This window comes from Bombus vancouverensis, chromosome 15 (assembly GCF_051014615.1).
Source record: "Bombus vancouverensis nearcticus chromosome 15, iyBomVanc1_principal, whole genome shotgun sequence".
Classification (NCBI taxonomy): domain Eukaryota; kingdom Metazoa; phylum Arthropoda; class Insecta; order Hymenoptera; family Apidae; genus Bombus; species Bombus vancouverensis.
Genome location: NC_134925.1, coordinates 5,082,745 through 5,101,277, shown reverse-complemented (window position 1 = coordinate 5,101,277; position 18,533 = coordinate 5,082,745). Strand labels below are relative to the sequence as shown.

The window sequence follows — 18,533 nt, the reverse complement described above, 5'->3', positions numbered from 1 at the left end:
AAGAGTTAGTAATTCCATGTCGAGCTGTGATTTAATGCATTATATCATTGTGTTCTGTTAACATAGAAGATACAATTATGACTTACTAAAATGTTACATTTATGAAATATAAAATCATAAATTTGCTTATTTACATAAGTCATGCGTAATTTCATATACCGATGTTTAATTCATTGGTCTTTGTAACATCTTTAAAATATCTTTGGAAGAAATAATTTAATGATACATATTTAGAATGTTAATCCATAATCAAACAAGAAAACAACAATAATTACTCGTAAAATGTTTATTCAATATGTATTACATTTTCTCTTTAACTAACAAATATAAAAAATTACAAAATATTTAGACTTATTTTAATTTGTCATGACAGTAGACGTGAGAATCACGCGCATAGGCGCGTAGAAAAGGCGCAAGACTGTAAAAGAAGTTAATGTTAATCTCATGCCGCCACGTGAAGTATTTGTATAAAAAATTTATGATTTTTCTTGATTTGCAGAATGTTCAGTTTCAAGAAGAAATAAATATATAAGATCAACTTTTCAATACAAATATTCCACTAAGCTATGCTTAAATCAAAAGAAATTGAAGTTCGATGTATGTATGCATTACGAACTTTACGCACGAATTGACGTATTTCATCATAAAAGACTAAAAGAATTACCGGAAATATTGATTTCTACCTTGTACGATATTGATATCAAATAATCTTACATTCAAATTTTCGCTAATACTTTGCGCTTATCTATACAATATGTCACAAAATAGATAATTGATGAATCTCCAGTTGTAATAACTGACCCCATGAGACTCTGACAATCGATATTTATTTATTATATAATATAAAATTACATTATTATTATTTATATAATATTAAATTACAATATTATAATAATTACTAGTTGCAAGATATCTTTTACTTATGAAGTTTAATACTATTTAAAATAAAATAATGTTAATGCAAAATAATCGTGAGGATTATACGTATGTACTTATGTAGCAACGGTAGTAAGATTACGACATGGTCATATAAATAACACATACATACATGTATATGGAACATAACCTAATCACTGTTAAATCAACACAAACAACTGTCATGTATACTGTGTAGAAAGTTTCTTAATGATTCTTACATTTCACTGAGATAAAACTTATCGAATAATTCATAATTATGACAGAAGCATCGTTTACTAAGCCAGCGAATGATTCGCAGTTCCTTCGAAATGAACCTGTGAATTACACTACCGGTATTTCAATCTTCCATAAAAAATTCTGATATTTGAAATTTTTATTTCCAAATGTTATATGAATAGGAAGAATATTTTACAGAAATTCGACAGATGATGCATGGTTTTGGAGACAGTAGTGAACCATTAATTGAATCTGCGAAAATCATAGAAGAAGTTGTTCTACAACAAATGAGGACAATAGTAAGAAAAGCTTGCGAAATTTCTGAGAAACGGGGAAATTCGAAAAAGGGTATTTGTATTTCTGCGGAAGATCTGATTTTCTTATTACGCAAAAACAAAGTGAAATTGCAACGCCTTCTAAAATATTTAGGCAAGTTTGATGTGATCATAAACCAAAAAATTCGTTTAATATATATAATATAATATAAAAATTTGTATAATACATATTCTCATTTAGCAATATCTTGTAGAATTAAAAGAATTTAAGTCTTCCATACACAAAACAATAGAAAGCGATTCACCCGAAGATATTGTACAGAATGAAAGTCCAAATGGATCAAAAAAGAAAGGATCACTGCATAGTTTTCTTAGTCAAATTAACAATACTGGTGAACTTTTTGAAGATGCATCTACTGTAGATGAAGTTAAACAACAAAGATGTATTCGTGCAGAGATTATGACACGGTCTATGGATGAAGCTAGATATTTAAAATTCAGTAAGGCACGTAATGCATCCTTTGCAAATAAGAATAGGCACAAATTTAGTGATTGGATAGCACCAGACAGTGAGTTTTGTGTATTTAACTATCTTACATTTGAGAATAATTTTCATTTATCTGTTAAGTATATTTTTGTATTATGCTATTTAGGTGATATAACAGTCACAAAACAAGCATATATAATTTTGGGTTATTTAGCATATGAAACAGTAGCACAAATTATAGATTTTGCACTATTAGTAAGACAGGACCAAAATAAAATATATGGGGATGCTATAGATCGACTTAGACTTAGTTATGTTAATCCATACACTTATAAACCATATTACCATGGCAAGGTTTGTGATATTTTTATCATTTAAAACATGCAAAATCTATGATAAAAGGAAATATTATACTTTTATGCTCTTTTTTAAAATAATTAAGCAGGTAGCTGTAACAAAACCAATAACACCTGCAGAAATAATTGAAGCTCTCAGACGGTATTGGTCACCTCAATTGGATATGACAGGTCCATTTAATCGTTGGTCCATGAGAAAACCACACTTAAAACTTCTATCTTCATAAAGTAGATTAACTTAATTCATTTAATTAGAGGAGCAAAGTTTATGTTCTTCTAAAATGGAGCCTTCTATAAAAAAAATTATCAGTATTCTAAATTTATATTTGATTAAATGTGTATTTTAATCTTTGTATATTAAACTAGAATAGAGGAGTGTTTTAAAATTGCCCAATATTTATTGACAAATTCCCGTACCTCTTACAGGTGTATCTTAGATTTTTAATATTAGGTGTACACATTATATCGCTACATAAATTATTAGAATTTTATTCTTTTTTTTTACAAAGTCGTTCGATCATGTGTCCTATTAATTAACGCGACATTCATAGGTACCTTATGTATCCTTTCTTTACAATTATATTAGTTCCTGTACATTTTACAATTGGTAGTCCCTGATTCCATTTTAAAGATAGGATTATAATACACTTGATTTTGCATTAACGCATGATACGTTTGCTTTCATTGTACTCTTCATAAAATATTTGGATCTTTTCTTTAATTTTACCTTACTTTGAATATTTTTTTTTAAAATGATTTCATTATGCAACATAATGATTAAAAAGTTTCGTCTTGACGTTCAGTATTCTAGATATATATTTAGTATCTACAAATTTGAGCTAGTTTTAGAAATTTTACACATTATTTCATGAATTCACACAGATACTAATTTTGCTTCTGTATCATGGTGAGAGCAACGTCGACACGCGTACTTTCCCTTCCGCACCACCAGTTATACACGTTCCGGATTGATTGGCGGTAGACCAGTCGCAGCAAAGTGTACCTTTATGTCCGCCTAATTCTAAAATCTTTGCTTGTGCACCTGGTGGCATCTGAAAATTTATATTCAGTAGTTGAAGAACAGAGCTATCAAATCCTTAAAATATCAGTAGACAATAAAAATTACGTACTTTATATATATTTCCTCCAGTTTGTGTACAAAGTAGCATATAGTTACCGCTTTGGTCAAAAGTGAACAATTTTCCATGAACTGTGTTTTTCTCTACCTTGATTTTCGTTTCCCATAAAATCTTTCCTGAATGATTCAAACTTCTTTGACACAATTTTCCATCCTCACTTTGTGTACAGATATTTGTATAATCATTAATTAGTTCTATATCAATAACTGGACTCGAATGACAGCTTATATTATCAATAATTTCGTTCCGTCTTAAATCATGTATTAAAATATTTCCATTGGATAGCCCTGTGATAAGGAGCTGCCCGTTATGATTAAATGCGGAACACAACGCAGTTACATTTTGTTCCATAGGTAAAGTTCTTTCTAATTTTCTTGTTTTTATGTCGTACAATAATAATTTTCCTTCGTTCGAATCTGAAACGGAACATACAAATGTGGATTCCGTTGGATTGCATAACAAAGTAATGATTCGAGAGTTCTCATGTTGAATGTCCCATAAGGTTTTGCAATCACGAGTATCATGTAATTGAATCAATCCATTGTTATCACCATGTAAAAAATAACGCTCATTTTTTGATATCCAGTCTAACGCAGTAATTGCTTTGTTTGAGTTTGCTGGAGCAGAGATAAATGTAGTAACAGTTCTATAGAATTAAAAAAAAAAACATGATTACATTTATACAAAATTCTGCCATAAAACTGATATTGTAAATATTAAAAGTAATTACTTTGGTGAAGGTATCGGGGTCCATACTTTAATAATACCATCTGCATCACCTGTAGCTACGTAGGAGCCACTTGCATTACTTTTACATTGAATTATTGATGTTTTATGTTCCGTATACTCTTCCTGGAAATGAAACATATTATGAAAATTTCTAAAATATTTGCTACATAAATAACTAGTATTTTACCTGACTAAGAAGAATGTAAGTGGAATCGATTTTATCTTTAGCCTTTCGCTCAGCTACTGCATCGATAGACGAATCTCTTTTTCTAGAGCTTGTTAATCTTGAATCACAACTAATACTTCTTTTACTAACAGGTTCGGATTTATTGATCGAATGTATTTTTCCTTTCGTATTGGTTCTTTTTGTTGATGTCACTTCCGGTTCTACTACTTTTCTTATACTTGTCCCAGGCTTTCTACTTAAAATTGGACTGGAACCGCCGCCTATATTTCTTATGAGATTCCTTAAGGTTTTTGGATTCTCTAATAAAGGAGATTCTCTGTTTGAACAGCAAGGAAAATGTTAGTAAATGGTGTAGCATGTTGAATTACATCGGTTTATCAAACGGTAAATTAAAATATTTACTGTGCTATAATGTAAAAGTCATCCATGAGTGGTGGATGCTGAGGAGCTGGTCCTGGATTTACATCCATTACATTTTCTATCTTAACAGACTCGCTTAAACGTTGTTTCAATACTTCATTCTCTTCTTGAAGCCGTTTCAATCTATTTGTGTCCTCGTCTATCGCAAGCAACGTCGGTTGTGGCATACACTATAATTCATGTGAATTAAAATTAAACTATATACAATGTGGTTAAATATATAAATATATTACTACATTTTGTTCATTGTATTAAGTTAAAATTAATATTTTTTTCTATGTTATCAAAATGGTAAGACTCGTAAATGAGAGGCACGATGCAAAATACCTTTCACCTACTTGAAAAATAGTAGCAAGGAAATTGTGCAGGGACACTAACATAGTGTCCTGCCATTGTCTACTAAAATGTACAGAGTATGCTGGATTGTCTTCAGGATTTTTAACAAATGGCAATGCTGTAAAAATTACAAAAAAATAATAAAATGTAAAATACATTTTTTCTACTATTTCTATCAATAAAATGTTGTCCTACCAAACCATTCTTTCCATTCTGAATGTCCTTGTAACTCTGGTGTCATTTTTGTAAAAAATTCTTGAATCCGATCTTGTTTATTGTTTACTGCTGCATTAACCAAGTACATTTTTAGAACAGCATTCTCTAGTTTTCTCACAGCTGGTGTAAAATGACTTTCCAAACGGGAGAACATCCTCATGTCTAAATGTCCCCATAATTCTCTTAAAGATGCTAAGTCATAATTGTATATGTATTGCATCAATTGATCGACGATCTTATCAACCTGATAAAAAAAATAATGAAAATCTTTGCTAGAATTATATCAGTTTGCCTGAAATTAAGGAATGTAAACATTATAAGGTATTTAGAAGAGACTATAAGAGACTAAATTTAAGTTTTAATTCTTTTTATTGTAGTTTCGTTAACTAAATGAAATTTGTAGACATTGTTTTCGTATATTTTTCTTTCACTTTCTCACTTTCTCTATCATAATTCCTTACAAGCTCACCCTAAAGCCTTTTTCTTTCTCGGCTTTCAAGTCGTTATCAAAAGCTTTCAAGGTTTGGCTAAAACCTCTGAAGAGCAGATATTCCTTGACCAATTCGTCCACATACTGAATGTGAGACATTTTCCTTTAATTCTCTTCAAAATATCAACTTTCTCCTTCAACTGACAGCCGTATGTTGTCATCCTTTGGCCATTTTGCTGTTCGCTGAATATGCAGCGAATTTTCGTCTGACAGTCATTATTACCAACGTTAGCATATCCTATTTATCACCATAAAAAGAAATCAAAAGTTTCTGAAATAAAAAATGATCAAAATGAACGAACACAATTAACAAAACATGACATTTTCTTAACTGTTGAAATATTGATAATATCCAAAATTAATAGATTTTTGGATAAAGAATAAATTTTTCTTCTAGTAGTCAATAGGTTATCAATTTAAGTATGTAACATTCTAGGAAAAATGGACGTAAAATAATATTTATATCTATGTTATATCATGTCATAAGATTATCACAAACATTGTGATGAAATAAAGATAAAGCAGCATGCAAGCATTTTTTGTCACATAATTTTTATGACCAATGGTTAAGGACAGGTAAAATGCTTGAAGCCCATTAAAATAGTCGGTACGTTTCCACGTTGCACAAAGTCATGACTTTTCTCTTTAAGAGGGAGATAAGAAGAATGTATTATAAGTACATTATGTACTTACGTAATGTACTATATAAGTGTTCTAACATTCGGTATCATAACTATGAAGTCACGACTTAGTGTTAATATGATTTCACATTTACAGTACGAGGTATAGAACACGGAACAGGTACAGAATAGTGTTTCTATCTATCGAATAGAATTTGTATATCTTTATTCATGCATTTCATAGGTTTAATGAAATGTAGGACAGAAGCTCAGGATTTAATTCAGAAACTGTGACCATAAAAGTTAACAAATCAATTTTCTTAATTAGCTTTCTTTTTGCAAATGAACATGGGCACCTTAGCGAGATTTATACAGCCCGGTTTGGCTCTTGCCATGATCGTAAGACAGAGAAGATGATTGAGTTCGCCAGTTTCAAACAGAGTTTACCGGCTTCCATGCCATTTCACCAATGAGAATTCAGTTGACTGATCGTCTACATCTTTGTACATAGCATAAACCTATTGAAAGACGTAAAATGTTAAAGATTCAAAATAATTGAAGACCGAAGGTTCAAATCTGACATACACGCATAGGTTTAGATTAAATTTTCTGTAATTGATAATCCGATTAATTATGCATTTGGATTTTGAGCGCAATATCAGTTCGCCAATTCAAACAAGGGTGGCAAGTCGTCCGGAATGCAACATGCAAAGCGCTGCTTGCTAAATATGAGAAAGACATAGTTTTTAAGACAGAAACTTTAAATATTAAAAAAAATTTAACTTATGTCCAAATGTAAATTATCATTCTTTTTTATATATCACCATTGTTAAATTATTACCTTTTGCGATCCCTTCTCTAAGTATGCTCTATTCTGCTTTAAATCTCCTCTAAATAAGAATTGTAGAAAGAAAAAATATATTTTCTGAACGTGAACCCTCTTGTACAGAATATAAAGGTAAGGCAGATTTTAAAAAGTCCATATGCAGAAGGCTTATATCGGTTGAATTATAACACTATAATGTCACCAGTGGATATGTTTATAAGAGCTACAGATATGCAGCTTATAAAAAATATTCATGCTAAAACAGATCGTTTGTGATTTACCATGGTTTACAACTAGAGGATGAATTCACACATGTTAAAGAAGCAGCCAGAAAAACGAATTTTAGTAGCAACTCGGTAAATGTTTAAATTCTATTTAAATATTTGCAATAAAACTAATATTTCATATTTTTATTATAAATAATCATGGTATAAAGTAATAATTTTTAATAAAATACATTTAATCTCACTTAATTTAATGTTCTCTATATTCTTAAGAAGTTCGTAATGAACTTTACTATTTTTACTTCCCATTAAATATACTCGTAAAACGACATACATACGAATGAAATATTTATTATGATATTATATTATATGATATTATGATATTTGCTTAATTATGTTTTCTGCCAGACTTTGGGAAAAGGATAGAAAGAAATTCAGTTATTCATTCAGTCTAATTACAAGACATTCTTCGCATAAAGTTTCTAGAATGAACTCTAATTCATTGTAGTACTCGACTCCGGTAATACAAATGTTCTTATCTCGTAATATTGCATAACGTGTAATGTGATTCATTGGTTTCGTGTTGCATCAGTTCAGGGATGTAAATTGTGTATCTATGTGCCCCGTAAGTAATTCTAGTTACCAGCATTTAAAATTAAATACATGCATAAAATCGCGTTGATTTCTTATAACAGAATTATCAGAGTTTGAAGTTTTCTGTTCCTTGTATTAATCAATTATAAAATTTGTATCACTAATATTCTGCAATACAACGTACGATGAAAACGAATAGAAAATTAAACAATTGCTATTTAGCTATTATCATACTAGAAAAATGTGGCAGATGTTGATGCAATTTCAAGAATATCTGAAATTCCGAAATTCTAACTTTAATACAGGAAGCCAGGGTGAATTAGTAGTATGCTTCCTGATTTGCACATGGCACGCACGCGCACGACGCTAGTTGCACACGCCGCTGATATGCGTTACTATAAGAACGCTCATAGTAGGAGATGATCGATAAATTCAAACAGGTACGCCGAAAGTGTCGGAACTAAGTTTATATTCTGCTTGCAAGTAAATCGAACCAAGTAACTACTTACAAACTACAAAATGCCAGGACCAGCTTGCGATAAGGGCTCAGGTAGGAATTACTTCTATTTCTAAGAAACTATTTCCTTACGTTATATGACGATCTGATGGAATTTTGCAATTCAATGCGCAATTTCATTGATTGAATGTGCAATTCACTAAATTATTGTAAAACTTTTAGTAATCCTATTCGCTTTTATTTAAGTGCTAACATTTTCAGTATCAATGTTTCTTAATTTCCTACATATATTTTGACATGTTCATTTATAATATTTTTCACTTGTAATTATTAACAACTAGTCAAATTGTTTGTTTTATAATTATAGCAACTGCTTTCCAAATCTTTTTTTTTTAAATTGCAATATGTATTAATGCATTTCGATATTTTCACATAGTTTCGTTTTATGCAAATGAATGTGAGATAATTGAAATTTCTAGAACTACGCGGAATTTTTTTGGAGTTTTCATAATACGCGGCTAGTTTTATTGGTTTATACCTATAATTACCTGTATTGGAACGTAATAATTTACCTATATTTTACTTTTTATTGCAGACAAATCTCAACAATGTCATTGTGGCGAGAAATGCAAATGCGGCGATTCCTCAAGCGCAGGTAATACAATAATTTTTAGTTTAAATTAAAATTTTCAACGATATGTTAAAAGAATTATAGTTTATTTTTTAGCCTATTAACAAAATATAAAAAATCTTCGGGGAAATGTGGTAACAATTCTCTGATCTCATTTTGCTCTGTTTTTTTGTAAACTCGGCCAACGACCGCTTAACCATGACTATTGTTAGTGCCAGTTCATTCTATAGGTCGGTTAAATTACGATCTCCAACGGGTTTTGTTACTTACACGAAATATTTGTTTGAAAATTTGTTACTCAAAATATTAAGACAATTTTTGAAGTCATGAATTACTTTCTGTTTCACGTTTTGTTATACTTAATATTTATTATAGATAAACTGGCATTAGATACTTTACACTAATCTTATTTTTGTATTTTGTTTTGCAGACACATGCGCTTGCAAACCTGGCGAACAGTGTAGTTGTAATAAAAAATAAAAAGAAAAAAATATTAAAGGTTATTTCTTGCTTCTATTATATTTTTCAAATGTATACGTATATTTATGAAATAATGCCTCTTATAAAACTGTTACCTGTATTATGTTAAATATAATAAAGATTTAACAAAATATCTCGTCTTACCTTTGTTAGAACCTTGTTAATATAATTGATTAAATTTGTCAATCATTTTCATTTAAAAATGTATGACCTTCCTCACATATGAAAGGTTCGCAGGAAACGATTAAAGTGTTAGTATTCACGGATCGACTTAAATGCGCATTACATACGATATGTATGTATGTAAATATACACATATATGTATAGTACCACACACATATATGTATAGTAACTACATCGAAGTATATAGAAACTACATCTCAACCTATGTAAATATAATTACGTATAACATGAGCTGCCTTAGTACTTATCATTTTTTGATTTACCGTTTACTTCTTATTGATAAGGGTAGGTGTGATCAAGGTACTACATAAAAATTCCACAGCTTGATTCATTTTCCTTCTTTGTGTTTACCAATCATGCAGAATGTTTCACTATACTTTTTGTTATCAAAAATTAAAGATATCATATCGTTTATTTGCACTCATAACATCGATAATGATTATTATTTATAAAAACTTCAAACTTCAAAAATCGGTCTATTTCAAACATTATAATTTTACACCGCTAAACGGTTTAAACTTATTTCATCATAAATAAACTATGAAAAGAGTGGCGACAATGATAATGAAATTGGAGTTATCTGTTAATCTTGTTAGCCAATGATAATTTAGCATTGCTTACCGCGTAAAAGTAGAGAGGAAATTTCCTTTCTAGTAATGGTAAGATTTGATTAATTTTAAACATGTGCGTTATGTTAATGTAAACAATTGCAGTAATTATGTAATATTAATTATTCAGTATGTCTTGATATATATCAATAGTAATAATATAACGTAGTTTATATTAAGTGCCTATTGTGTGTTGTATAAATGTGATTATTATCTATTTTTACATTTCTTGTACTGGTCATTTTAAGATTTCCTGACAAGATGGTTACAGAGGGTAAATTTAAACGTGGATTCCTTCATATATGCATATACATTTGGTTTAAAATGGACCCATAGAGATTCATATACATATCTCTATGGAAAGACACACTATCACCACACAGCGGTGAAAAAGGTGAACTAATTGCTATTGGTGTCCTCTTCGTACAATAACGCATTCCTTGTCTAGTAGGAATATATACACTTGCCTTTATCGCACCCTAGCGCGTTCCTTATCTGTGACGGGGCATATATTTGTCCTTATCTAACACTATCGCGCACTTTGTCTATTGTCAAGTCACATACTGCCATCTATTATACTTTCTAAGTTATTATTACTTCTATTTTTAATAGATAGCAGCACATGACTTGTCCGTACAACAAGGAACGACTCGTGTGCGACAAGAATAGATATATATACTGCTAAACAAAGAGGGCGAGAACAATAGTATACGATGAAGACAGCAATAGAAATAGTATGTATTATGGTAAGCGTTCCAGTGTCCGCAAATAGAACAAAACTTTATTTCTTTCTGTACAAAAGAATAATCTGAGGAATTAATTTATGGATTTTTATAATTATGTCTTCTGAATTGGACCTCAGCTTTCTCCCTACCTTCCTTTTAACCTAATTTTATTTGATAGATCAAAGTATTAGTTGGAATCACAGATGGATAGGGAAATCCCCAATGCAATTAGTTAAGAAGTCAGCCAAAAAGTGCCCACTTAGAATAAGTGCCTTTAACAACCAATAACCGAGCTATATGCATATTTCTTCCCGGGGCTCTTGGCGGGAGAAACGTGTGTATGTACGGCGAGAGACAAAAAAAACATGCATTTGAACCGCGGCGGCTAGAAAAGGGTAAGAGTGTAAAAGCATAAAAGTTGCTTAAAAGCTTAATTAAATACGAGAAATAAATTGTTCTTTTTAGATTGAGTACACAAACTACATTCAGGATATGACAAGGAACAGCGGCAACGATCAACAGCAACCAGAAGCAACGACATTCTTGGAAATGGTTACACAATGAAAAATAAGAGTATTTATTGTAAAATAATTATATAAAATGTATGTGGAAGGAGTTTCAATAAGTGATTGTAGTTTAACAGCATTTTACAATCTCATGATTTATCATGTTCTTCTAATACAAAATCACGAAGTCAGGCCAGAAATTGGTCAAAATTTTGAGAATTTCGGTTCCGAAAAATTCCTGGAAAGTGACGTAATTTCCAAGAATCGCCTAAATCGTGTCACCTTTTATGCTATCATGTTCTCCTGATACAAAATCGCAAAATAGGTCGGAAAATTTTGTGCTTTTGAAGTTTCTCAGAAAATATCGTCATATGCAGGGATTTCAAAAGATTTGGGATATCTGTTATGTTATTTTATGCTCTTAATACTTACCAATACTTACCAATACCTAACCGATACTTACCTATTTTCTCGAACTCTTGTTCATTTCTTATAACTTATTCCTTAAACCTATGGAGTTTGGGAAAGTTTTAAATAATTAAGTGCTTTGCCCATTTGCAAATAAGATTGTTTTATTCAAATCAATTTGCAAGTTTACAATAGTTCTACAATTTTTCAATTAGTTTACAATTTTTTGTATAGTAATTTACGTAATTCTGTAATTTTACAATGTAAAATTTAAATTTAATTTAAAGAAATTTTCTCTGTTCATTGCTTCAGTTACACCACTTTATAATTTGAATTTGGCGCGGGTTATTTCACGCAGTGTTCAGCAGAGGGAGTATGCATACGGTGTCACGAAAATGATAGTTAAGTGTCACAACATTAATAGTCATGACTTTCCTGTCACGTGTAAATATATCAACATGTACGTGAAATACAGATATATAGTAAGTACACAAGTAATAAATAATTGGTTTAATCAATGGTAATATCATTACAATTTAAAAGAAATTTAGTAAATGATATTTTCAATAAATGACAGTGTACCTAGAATAAAAGATCTGGTAAAAAAGAAGAAAAATCAGCATGTTTCCGTTGCGACAAATACTTCGATGTGGAACGCGACTGGTTCTTACGAGAGAACCTATAAATTCATGCCAGATTCCATTGATTTTGAAAGATAAACTTGATGTCAGTCTACACAAGCCAATTTTTATACGGATGAACACGAATCTTAGCGAATTATCGAAAGAAAACAAGGAAGAAGATTCTAACAAACATATTCTCGGCAAAGTTGTAGGAAAACTAAAGGTGATGTTTACATGTAAAAAATGTAACTATCGAAATGGGAAAATTATATCGAAACTAGCATACGAAAAAGGAGTAGTTATAATTCGTTGTGACGGCTGCAAGAATAATCACTTAATTGCTGATAATCTTGGGTGGTTCGACGAATTAAAGAACAAAAGGAATATCGAAAAAATATTGGCGGCGAAAGGAGAGACCGTACGAAAAATCCAAAATGATTTTGATGGATATCTCGAGGCTGTCGCTAAAGAGGAATATGATTTGATTCTACATAATAAAAACATAGAACAGCGTTTAATAGAAGAGCAAAAAGAAACACACGATCAAAATAAGAAGGTTAAATCTACAGAAGAATCGTAGGAAATGTTGTTCAGGAAGCAGAGTTTTTATTTTGACAAAATAGACATAAATATATCTAAATAAATGTAAATACTTTTAAATTTATTGTAGACTATGTGTATTTTTAATGCTATGTTATAATTATGAAGAAACAATAATATCCAAAGTTTGGTTGACATAAGAAGACTTAAATGTTTTTTCATCCTTCATGTTACAATTGCTAAAAAAGAACAGCATTGTTTCTACTGTGCGTTTGTATACTACATGTAAATAATATTTCTAATATATACAATTTGGTAAAAAATATATATTCTTGAACAAAGTTCCTCAGATCAGATGATGCAAATTCTGTAAGATTTGCCTCTTAATTCAGAGTATTAAATGTACATGCATTTTTTTTTATGAAAACAAATTTAGATATATATTTAATATCAATAACATTTAATTTCATTTAAAGAAATAACAGATCTTGGCACATGTAGAAATTATATGGCAAATTTCTAATTGTGTTATGCATTGAATACTTCTCTGTGTATATCAATTAATATGTACATATACATATTATATTTTGTTATAAAAATGTCTTTTCTTACTAACAGTGAAATATATAGATGATAATTAAATCTTTTATAAATGTGTATATATGTATAATACAAATATATATATGTAAAATATGTACGTATATAGTATTAAAAACAAAAGGAATGATTTATTGCTTTTTCCTTATCATGCATATGTAAATCCTATATTTTTAAAAGTTTCTATCGTAAACTTTAAACATCTCTGAAGGCACTACTTCTGTCCAACTTGCAATAGTATTATAATAATGGACTATGAATAATTAATTATGGTGATAATATTATTATTGATATTAATAACGTTAAAAATCTCTAAGTACACCAGATATTGGAATGACATGCAAAGTTAATTTCCAAATTCTGCTTGAGTTTGTTATCAGACTATGTTTTGTGATATAAGGCACTGTATCTTTTCATTGCAATCAGTCATTTTGATACTTTTGAAATATTAGTGACAATTTTTTTCAGATTTATAATATTGATAAACTAGCATTTAATATTTGTTGAATAATATATTTTAAATATTATTAAAATGTGTAAAATCATCTTGCCTCTAAAAATAATTATTCTTACATAATTGACAGTGATTATGTAGACTAGTACTTCTTAAACTAATCTTTGCACAAAAATATGTCATTTCACTTTTGCACTTTTATAATATTATAAAATATTGACATGTTTATTTTTGTCATTATTTAGCACAATAAAAATCAGCTTACCCTAGTCATACTGTAGACTAGTATTTTGTTATCATTTTCGGGAACTAAGAATCTCTGGAGCAGAAATAATTAATATATTTGTGTAGTCACTATTAACTGAAATTATTTTTGATTTTTTATACCCTTTTTGGTTTTGACACAATTGCATATTCACTATTATTAAAGACTTTATGCTTTGGACCCATATTACTGCTTGTAGATGCAGTATCAGACTGATTTGTTTTCTTTCTAATAACACCATATCCAAGATGACTATCATCTGCTAATCTAACAGCAGACATATCTTCAACAATATCATAATTGGACCATGCAGTGCTGGTATCAGCAACGGAAGTATTTAAAGATACATTTGAATGTGAATTTTGAGACATGCTATTAAAGTTTCCAAATTTGAATGTGCCCTTTTGAGTAATTTTAGTTGCAGAACCAAAATGCTCCAACTTGTCGTAATCAGATTCATCATTGGGTACATGATTAGTCGAAGTCACTGGACTATCTGTAATACTAGACTTACTCTTTGAAGAGCTTTGGGACGATATAACAGGCATCATCGTTTCGTATTGGAAATCATCCTCATTTTCTTTGTCTTTATCACTATGCAACAACGAGTTTAATCTCTCTGTGTGATGTATATTGTCAATACCATGAGTTTTCCATGCATCATTTCTTACTTCTACTAGGTCATAAGGATGTCTTTCTTCGTCATCTAATATGGAACTTCCTATCGTTTTTTGAGACATTTCTGGCGAATTATCGCGATTTAATGCTTTGTATTCTCCACAGGCAGGCAACTCTGATACTTCGGGATCTACGCTTTTTTTGTCTAACAAACTGGTGAAAACGTATTTTCGCGGTGGTTTCGCGGGTTTCGGTTTACCGATACATAAAGACGGTTTAGAAGATGAACTAGTATCTAAATTAGATGATGAAGTTGACTGTTTCTGTGAATTTTGCGGTGAAAAGTCAATATCAATTAAGTTAGCAGAACTATTTGGAGAAGGGGGTAAGGCTGCTCTAGATCCAGCTTCCATCGATAAAGCTGCATGATATTGAGCATCATTACAGTCAATGTTTGCATTATTTTCTTCATGCATTAACTTTTTCATTGACCTCATCTTGGAATACATACAACGAAAAATTTCTTGTTGACTGCTGTGTTCCAAGCGAAAAGAGCCTTCCCCAGATTCACATTTTCGTCCCGCTTCAAAAATAAATTTTCCATCTTTGTAACCATATCTTCTGATATATCGATATGGCCAAGTAAATAGAACTACATCCCCATCCATTAATTTAATATCAACTGCAGCTACTACAAGTGTATAGTTCCTAGTTTCTAAACCACATCGCTTAGATGCATCTGTCTCTACTACTTTCACAGAAAATACTCCTTCTCCACTGGTACAGTACAGGTCGTTGTTCTCCTCTATTGTTTGATTAGACACACTATCTTTAAATGCTACTAACTGGAATGCAGTGATCCAATGACTCATATCAGATTCCGAATAGCATCCAAAATAATGAATTCCTGATTTAGTCACAACCTACATACAACAAAAATAAGGAACTGAATCATTTCATTTCACTGTTTGCTAAATATTAAATCTTATGTTAAATGTTTACTTACAATAAATACATGTGACTGATTGCTAGGTGCTATTTTAATGCATGCATCTAACGTGATGATGCGAGGAGCATGTAACTGCAATATAGCTTCTTCTTGATTATCATAAATTTCTACACGTTTGATCCCATAGTTACTAGTTCTAAACAGCTGACAGAATCTTTTGTGCCAAGATTTCTATAAAAGATATAAACAACGTAATTGCCTGTCAATATAAATATTTTAATGTTAAGAAGACTGAAAAGAAACAGATTTTGTGTATTTGAAAAATCATAACTATTGGTATGAATCAAGAATGACGTGTGCCAAGATCGATTCAGCGTTGTTGCACACGCTTGAAATGTCTGGAACTTATCGCGCGAGTTTTAGGTTAATTCATTGATCACTAATCGGTGGCCATCGATATGGACAAATATTTCTTTGAAAGATACAGATAAATAAATAAATAAATGGGAAAAACCAATTTGTCAATGGATCGTGAGAATTTGAAACAATCATTTATTCATAGGAACGTTAACCAACCTTGAGCTGGCCTAACATTCCCTGCGGTGGTAACAGCAGGATCCCTTGTAACAGAGGTTCCTCGGGCTCCATCGTTTTTTGCGAAACATCAGCAGCCTCACGTATTACTAGGAACGTGCCTTTGCTTCTCGTATAATTTTGAAAAAGTGAATTTTTCCACTTTCACTCCCACTTTTTCCCGTCCGTGCTATTCCTCTCACTGGTTCGCCTCTGCTTTCGAATGGTACTCTATCGTTTACGTTTAGTTTGACAGTTTTCCCGAACACATTCAACCCATTATAATGTACGGCGCTTGACATTTCACAAAAGCTTTAAGCCCGACGTCTTTAACGTCGACTAGATTTGCCGAGGAGAAAAATATTCGTTCGTCTCTATGTGTACGTGTTGCACGGATACATCGTGTATGGTATATAACGACACGGATTGTACTGCTCTTGCATGATTCCCCGACACATTCGGAGCCAACTGTCGGGTAATAGAGGCATGCACGTCCTCCGACCGTACGACGTCGCCCGAATTGTCACGAACGGACATAGAAGCGCGGACTATTCCCGAGAGATAACTCTCGCGCCTCTTCTTTGCCTTCTCTCTTTATGCTTTCTTTCTTTTAACTCGTCAACTTCTAAACTTTGTTTGTAAAAAATTTTTATCACGCATCGTGTGTTATGTCTGAGTTATTTCGTTTGATCTGACGTCGAGAATTCCAGAGTGTAATCAATGCGAAACGAAATGGGAGGTGATTTAAATCGAGGATTGTTTGCTTTCTTTCCAGACGCAAGACTTGGTCATAGATAAGCGTTGTGAGTTGCGACACATCGACTTCCGTTCCTAAACAACGATAATAATTACATTTTTCTCTACTTTCCATTATCAGTCGTTTAATTTTTAATATGATATGTATTGTAATCATTAATTTTATCTGCAATAAAAGTATTTAAAGTAAGAATCTATAATTATTTTCCTTGGTATGTAACACATAATAGCGTGTAGTCATCGAGTCGAAAGTGGAACAAAGTACGACACCGAACAAAAGGAATTTGAAACGCTCCTACGATGAAGTATAAAATCACCAAGCTATGGATGATTTTTTCTTATTAGCGACGTCGACGCGTAGGCTTGGAATAATGCAACCGACGCAACTAGGCTTTATCTCTGGTTTCGTTATACGGAAGTGGTACACCAACCGATATGAAACAATACAATTGTCTCTTGGCTGTGACAAACGCGCGCGCAAACGAAATATGTAATAACATTACTCGGTGTCGATACTTTGCATGCAGACCGATCCAAAGTGCTATTCGATGTTTCTTCAGTTTGTTTCATATCTCTATTTTCTTCAATTTTTAGTCATTCTTGGAACTGTAATATAGCACGCATAGGTACACAATGTTAGAAACATTCCAAAGATAAAAATATAAAAAGTATATTCATGTGTGAGACTATTATCTCAAACAATATGATAAATAAATTATAACGCGAACAAAATTCTTTACGTGCCTGTAGCGGAGACATTCATTTTTATAGTATGGATATAATCTCCTCACTTTATCGACTTTCAAGGATTATACATATCTGATTTTTCGTCTACCTCTTTCATTTTGATAAATTTTTCTGAGAACATTATAATATTGAAAAGCTTAGGGTGAGTTTCGCGATGAGTTCGATAGCGCACGCAACTAGGCTAAACAATGTCTCGTTTCAATTTCACGGGGGTTCGATCGTTCGGTAGTTAGTTATTAAAGAACTGACCTTTCTTGTGATTCGCGGTGCATCGAGTTGCATTAGGCTTGCTCGGTATACGGCTCGTGATCGCGATCAACTCAGCCTGTAATAACGAATCGGCCAAACTAATGAAGTGATACATTATTCACAGGTGTCCT

The 18,533-nt window shown here is 31.4% G+C and overlaps 4 protein-coding genes and 2 long non-coding RNA genes across 7 annotated transcripts; 4 read left to right on the top strand and 2 right to left on the bottom strand.

Moving 5' to 3' along the window:
* Positions 1–930: 930 nt before the first annotated feature.
* Positions 931–2,638, top strand: Spt3 (Transcription initiation protein Spt3). Of its 2 annotated transcripts, none has more exons than XM_033334959.2 (5): positions 931–1,250; positions 1,333–1,563; positions 1,664–1,978; positions 2,063–2,250; positions 2,339–2,638. In XM_033334959.2, exons 1-5 carry the CDS (start codon positions 1,175–1,177, stop codon positions 2,477–2,479), a joined length of 951 nt encoding a protein of 316 aa, XP_033190850.1. In that variant the 5' UTR covers positions 931–1,174; the 3' UTR covers positions 2,480–2,638. The 2 variants fall into 2 exon arrangements, with proteins under 2 accessions (XP_033190850.1, XP_033190851.1); XM_033334960.2 differs by having other exon boundaries at positions 934–1,250; positions 2,342–2,638.
* LOC117157161 (WD repeat-containing protein 91) lies at positions 2,629–6,023 on the bottom strand. Its single transcript, XM_033334956.2, has 8 exons — positions 5,749–6,023; positions 5,259–5,523; positions 5,066–5,181; positions 4,710–4,897; positions 4,308–4,623; positions 4,122–4,243; positions 3,383–4,037; positions 2,629–3,304 (listed from the first exon to the last, which is right to left on the bottom strand). The coding sequence occupies exons 1-8, from the start codon at positions 5,866–5,868 to the stop codon at positions 3,155–3,157; spliced, it is 1,932 nt and encodes a 643-aa protein (XP_033190847.1). The 5' UTR covers positions 5,869–6,023; the 3' UTR covers positions 2,629–3,154.
* Positions 6,024–8,049: 2,026 nt separating this feature from the next.
* Positions 8,050–9,734, top strand: LOC117157166 (uncharacterized). The gene is made up of 4 exons (XR_004464235.2): positions 8,050–8,064; positions 8,339–8,583; positions 9,086–9,145; positions 9,552–9,734. It is a non-coding gene; the product is annotated as an uncharacterized LOC117157166 (long non-coding RNA).
* A 924-nt stretch (positions 9,735–10,658) lies between these two features.
* Positions 10,659–12,050, top strand: LOC117157167 (uncharacterized). Its single transcript, XR_004464237.2, has 4 exons — positions 10,659–10,786; positions 11,005–11,138; positions 11,296–11,512; positions 11,583–12,050. It is a non-coding gene; the product is annotated as an uncharacterized LOC117157167 (long non-coding RNA).
* A 119-nt stretch (positions 12,051–12,169) lies between these two features.
* Dok (docking protein homolog) lies at positions 12,170–17,152 on the bottom strand. The gene is made up of 3 exons (XM_033334958.2): positions 16,654–17,152; positions 16,135–16,308; positions 12,170–16,051 (listed from the first exon to the last, which is right to left on the bottom strand). Exons 1-3 carry the CDS (start codon positions 16,723–16,725, stop codon positions 14,627–14,629), a joined length of 1,671 nt encoding a protein of 556 aa, XP_033190849.1. The 5' UTR covers positions 16,726–17,152; the 3' UTR covers positions 12,170–14,626.
* On the top strand, positions 12,653–13,397 carry LOC117157165 (uncharacterized). The gene has a single exon (XM_033334961.2). It carries the CDS (start codon positions 12,653–12,655, stop codon positions 13,232–13,234), a length of 582 nt encoding a protein of 193 aa, XP_033190852.2. The 3' UTR covers positions 13,235–13,397.
* Positions 17,153–18,533: the final 1,381 nt, after the last annotated feature.

Excerpts from the sequence above, each read along its gene's own strand:
- Spt3 (XM_033334959.2), top strand. The coding sequence starts at position 1,175 with ATGACAGAAGCATCGTTTACTAAGCCAGCGAATGATTCGCAGTTCCTT. Across the intron at positions 1,251-1,332 it reads ACCTGTGAATTACACTACCG|AAATTCGACAGATGATGCAT; the intron begins GTATTTCAATCT and ends AATATTTTACAG. Across the intron at positions 2,251-2,338 it reads AACCATATTACCATGGCAAG|CAGGTAGCTGTAACAAAACC; the intron begins GTTTGTGATATT and ends AAAATAATTAAG.
- LOC117157161 (XM_033334956.2), bottom strand. The coding sequence starts at position 5,868 with ATGTCTCACATTCAGTATGTGGACGAATTGGTCAAGGAATATCTGCTC. Across the intron at positions 4,898-5,065 it reads TCCTTGCTACTATTTTTCAA|TGTATGCCACAACCGACGTT; the intron begins GTAGGTGAAAGG and ends CATGAATTATAG. Across the intron at positions 4,244-4,307 it reads CTTACATTCTTCTTAGTCAG|GAAGAGTATACGGAACATAA; the intron begins GTAAAATACTAG and ends TTTCATTTCCAG.
- LOC117157165 (XM_033334961.2), top strand. The coding sequence starts at position 12,653 with ATGTTTCCGTTGCGACAAATACTTCGATGTGGAACGCGACTGGTTCTT.
- Dok (XM_033334958.2), bottom strand. The coding sequence starts at position 16,725 with ATGGAGCCCGAGGAACCTCTGTTACAAGGGATCCTGCTGTTACCACCG. Across the intron at positions 16,309-16,653 it reads GAATGTTAGGCCAGCTCAAG|AAATCTTGGCACAAAAGATT; the intron begins GTTGGTTAACGT and ends TATCTTTTATAG. Across the intron at positions 16,052-16,134 it reads ATCAGTCACATGTATTTATT|GTTGTGACTAAATCAGGAAT; the intron begins GTAAGTAAACAT and ends TGTTGTATGTAG.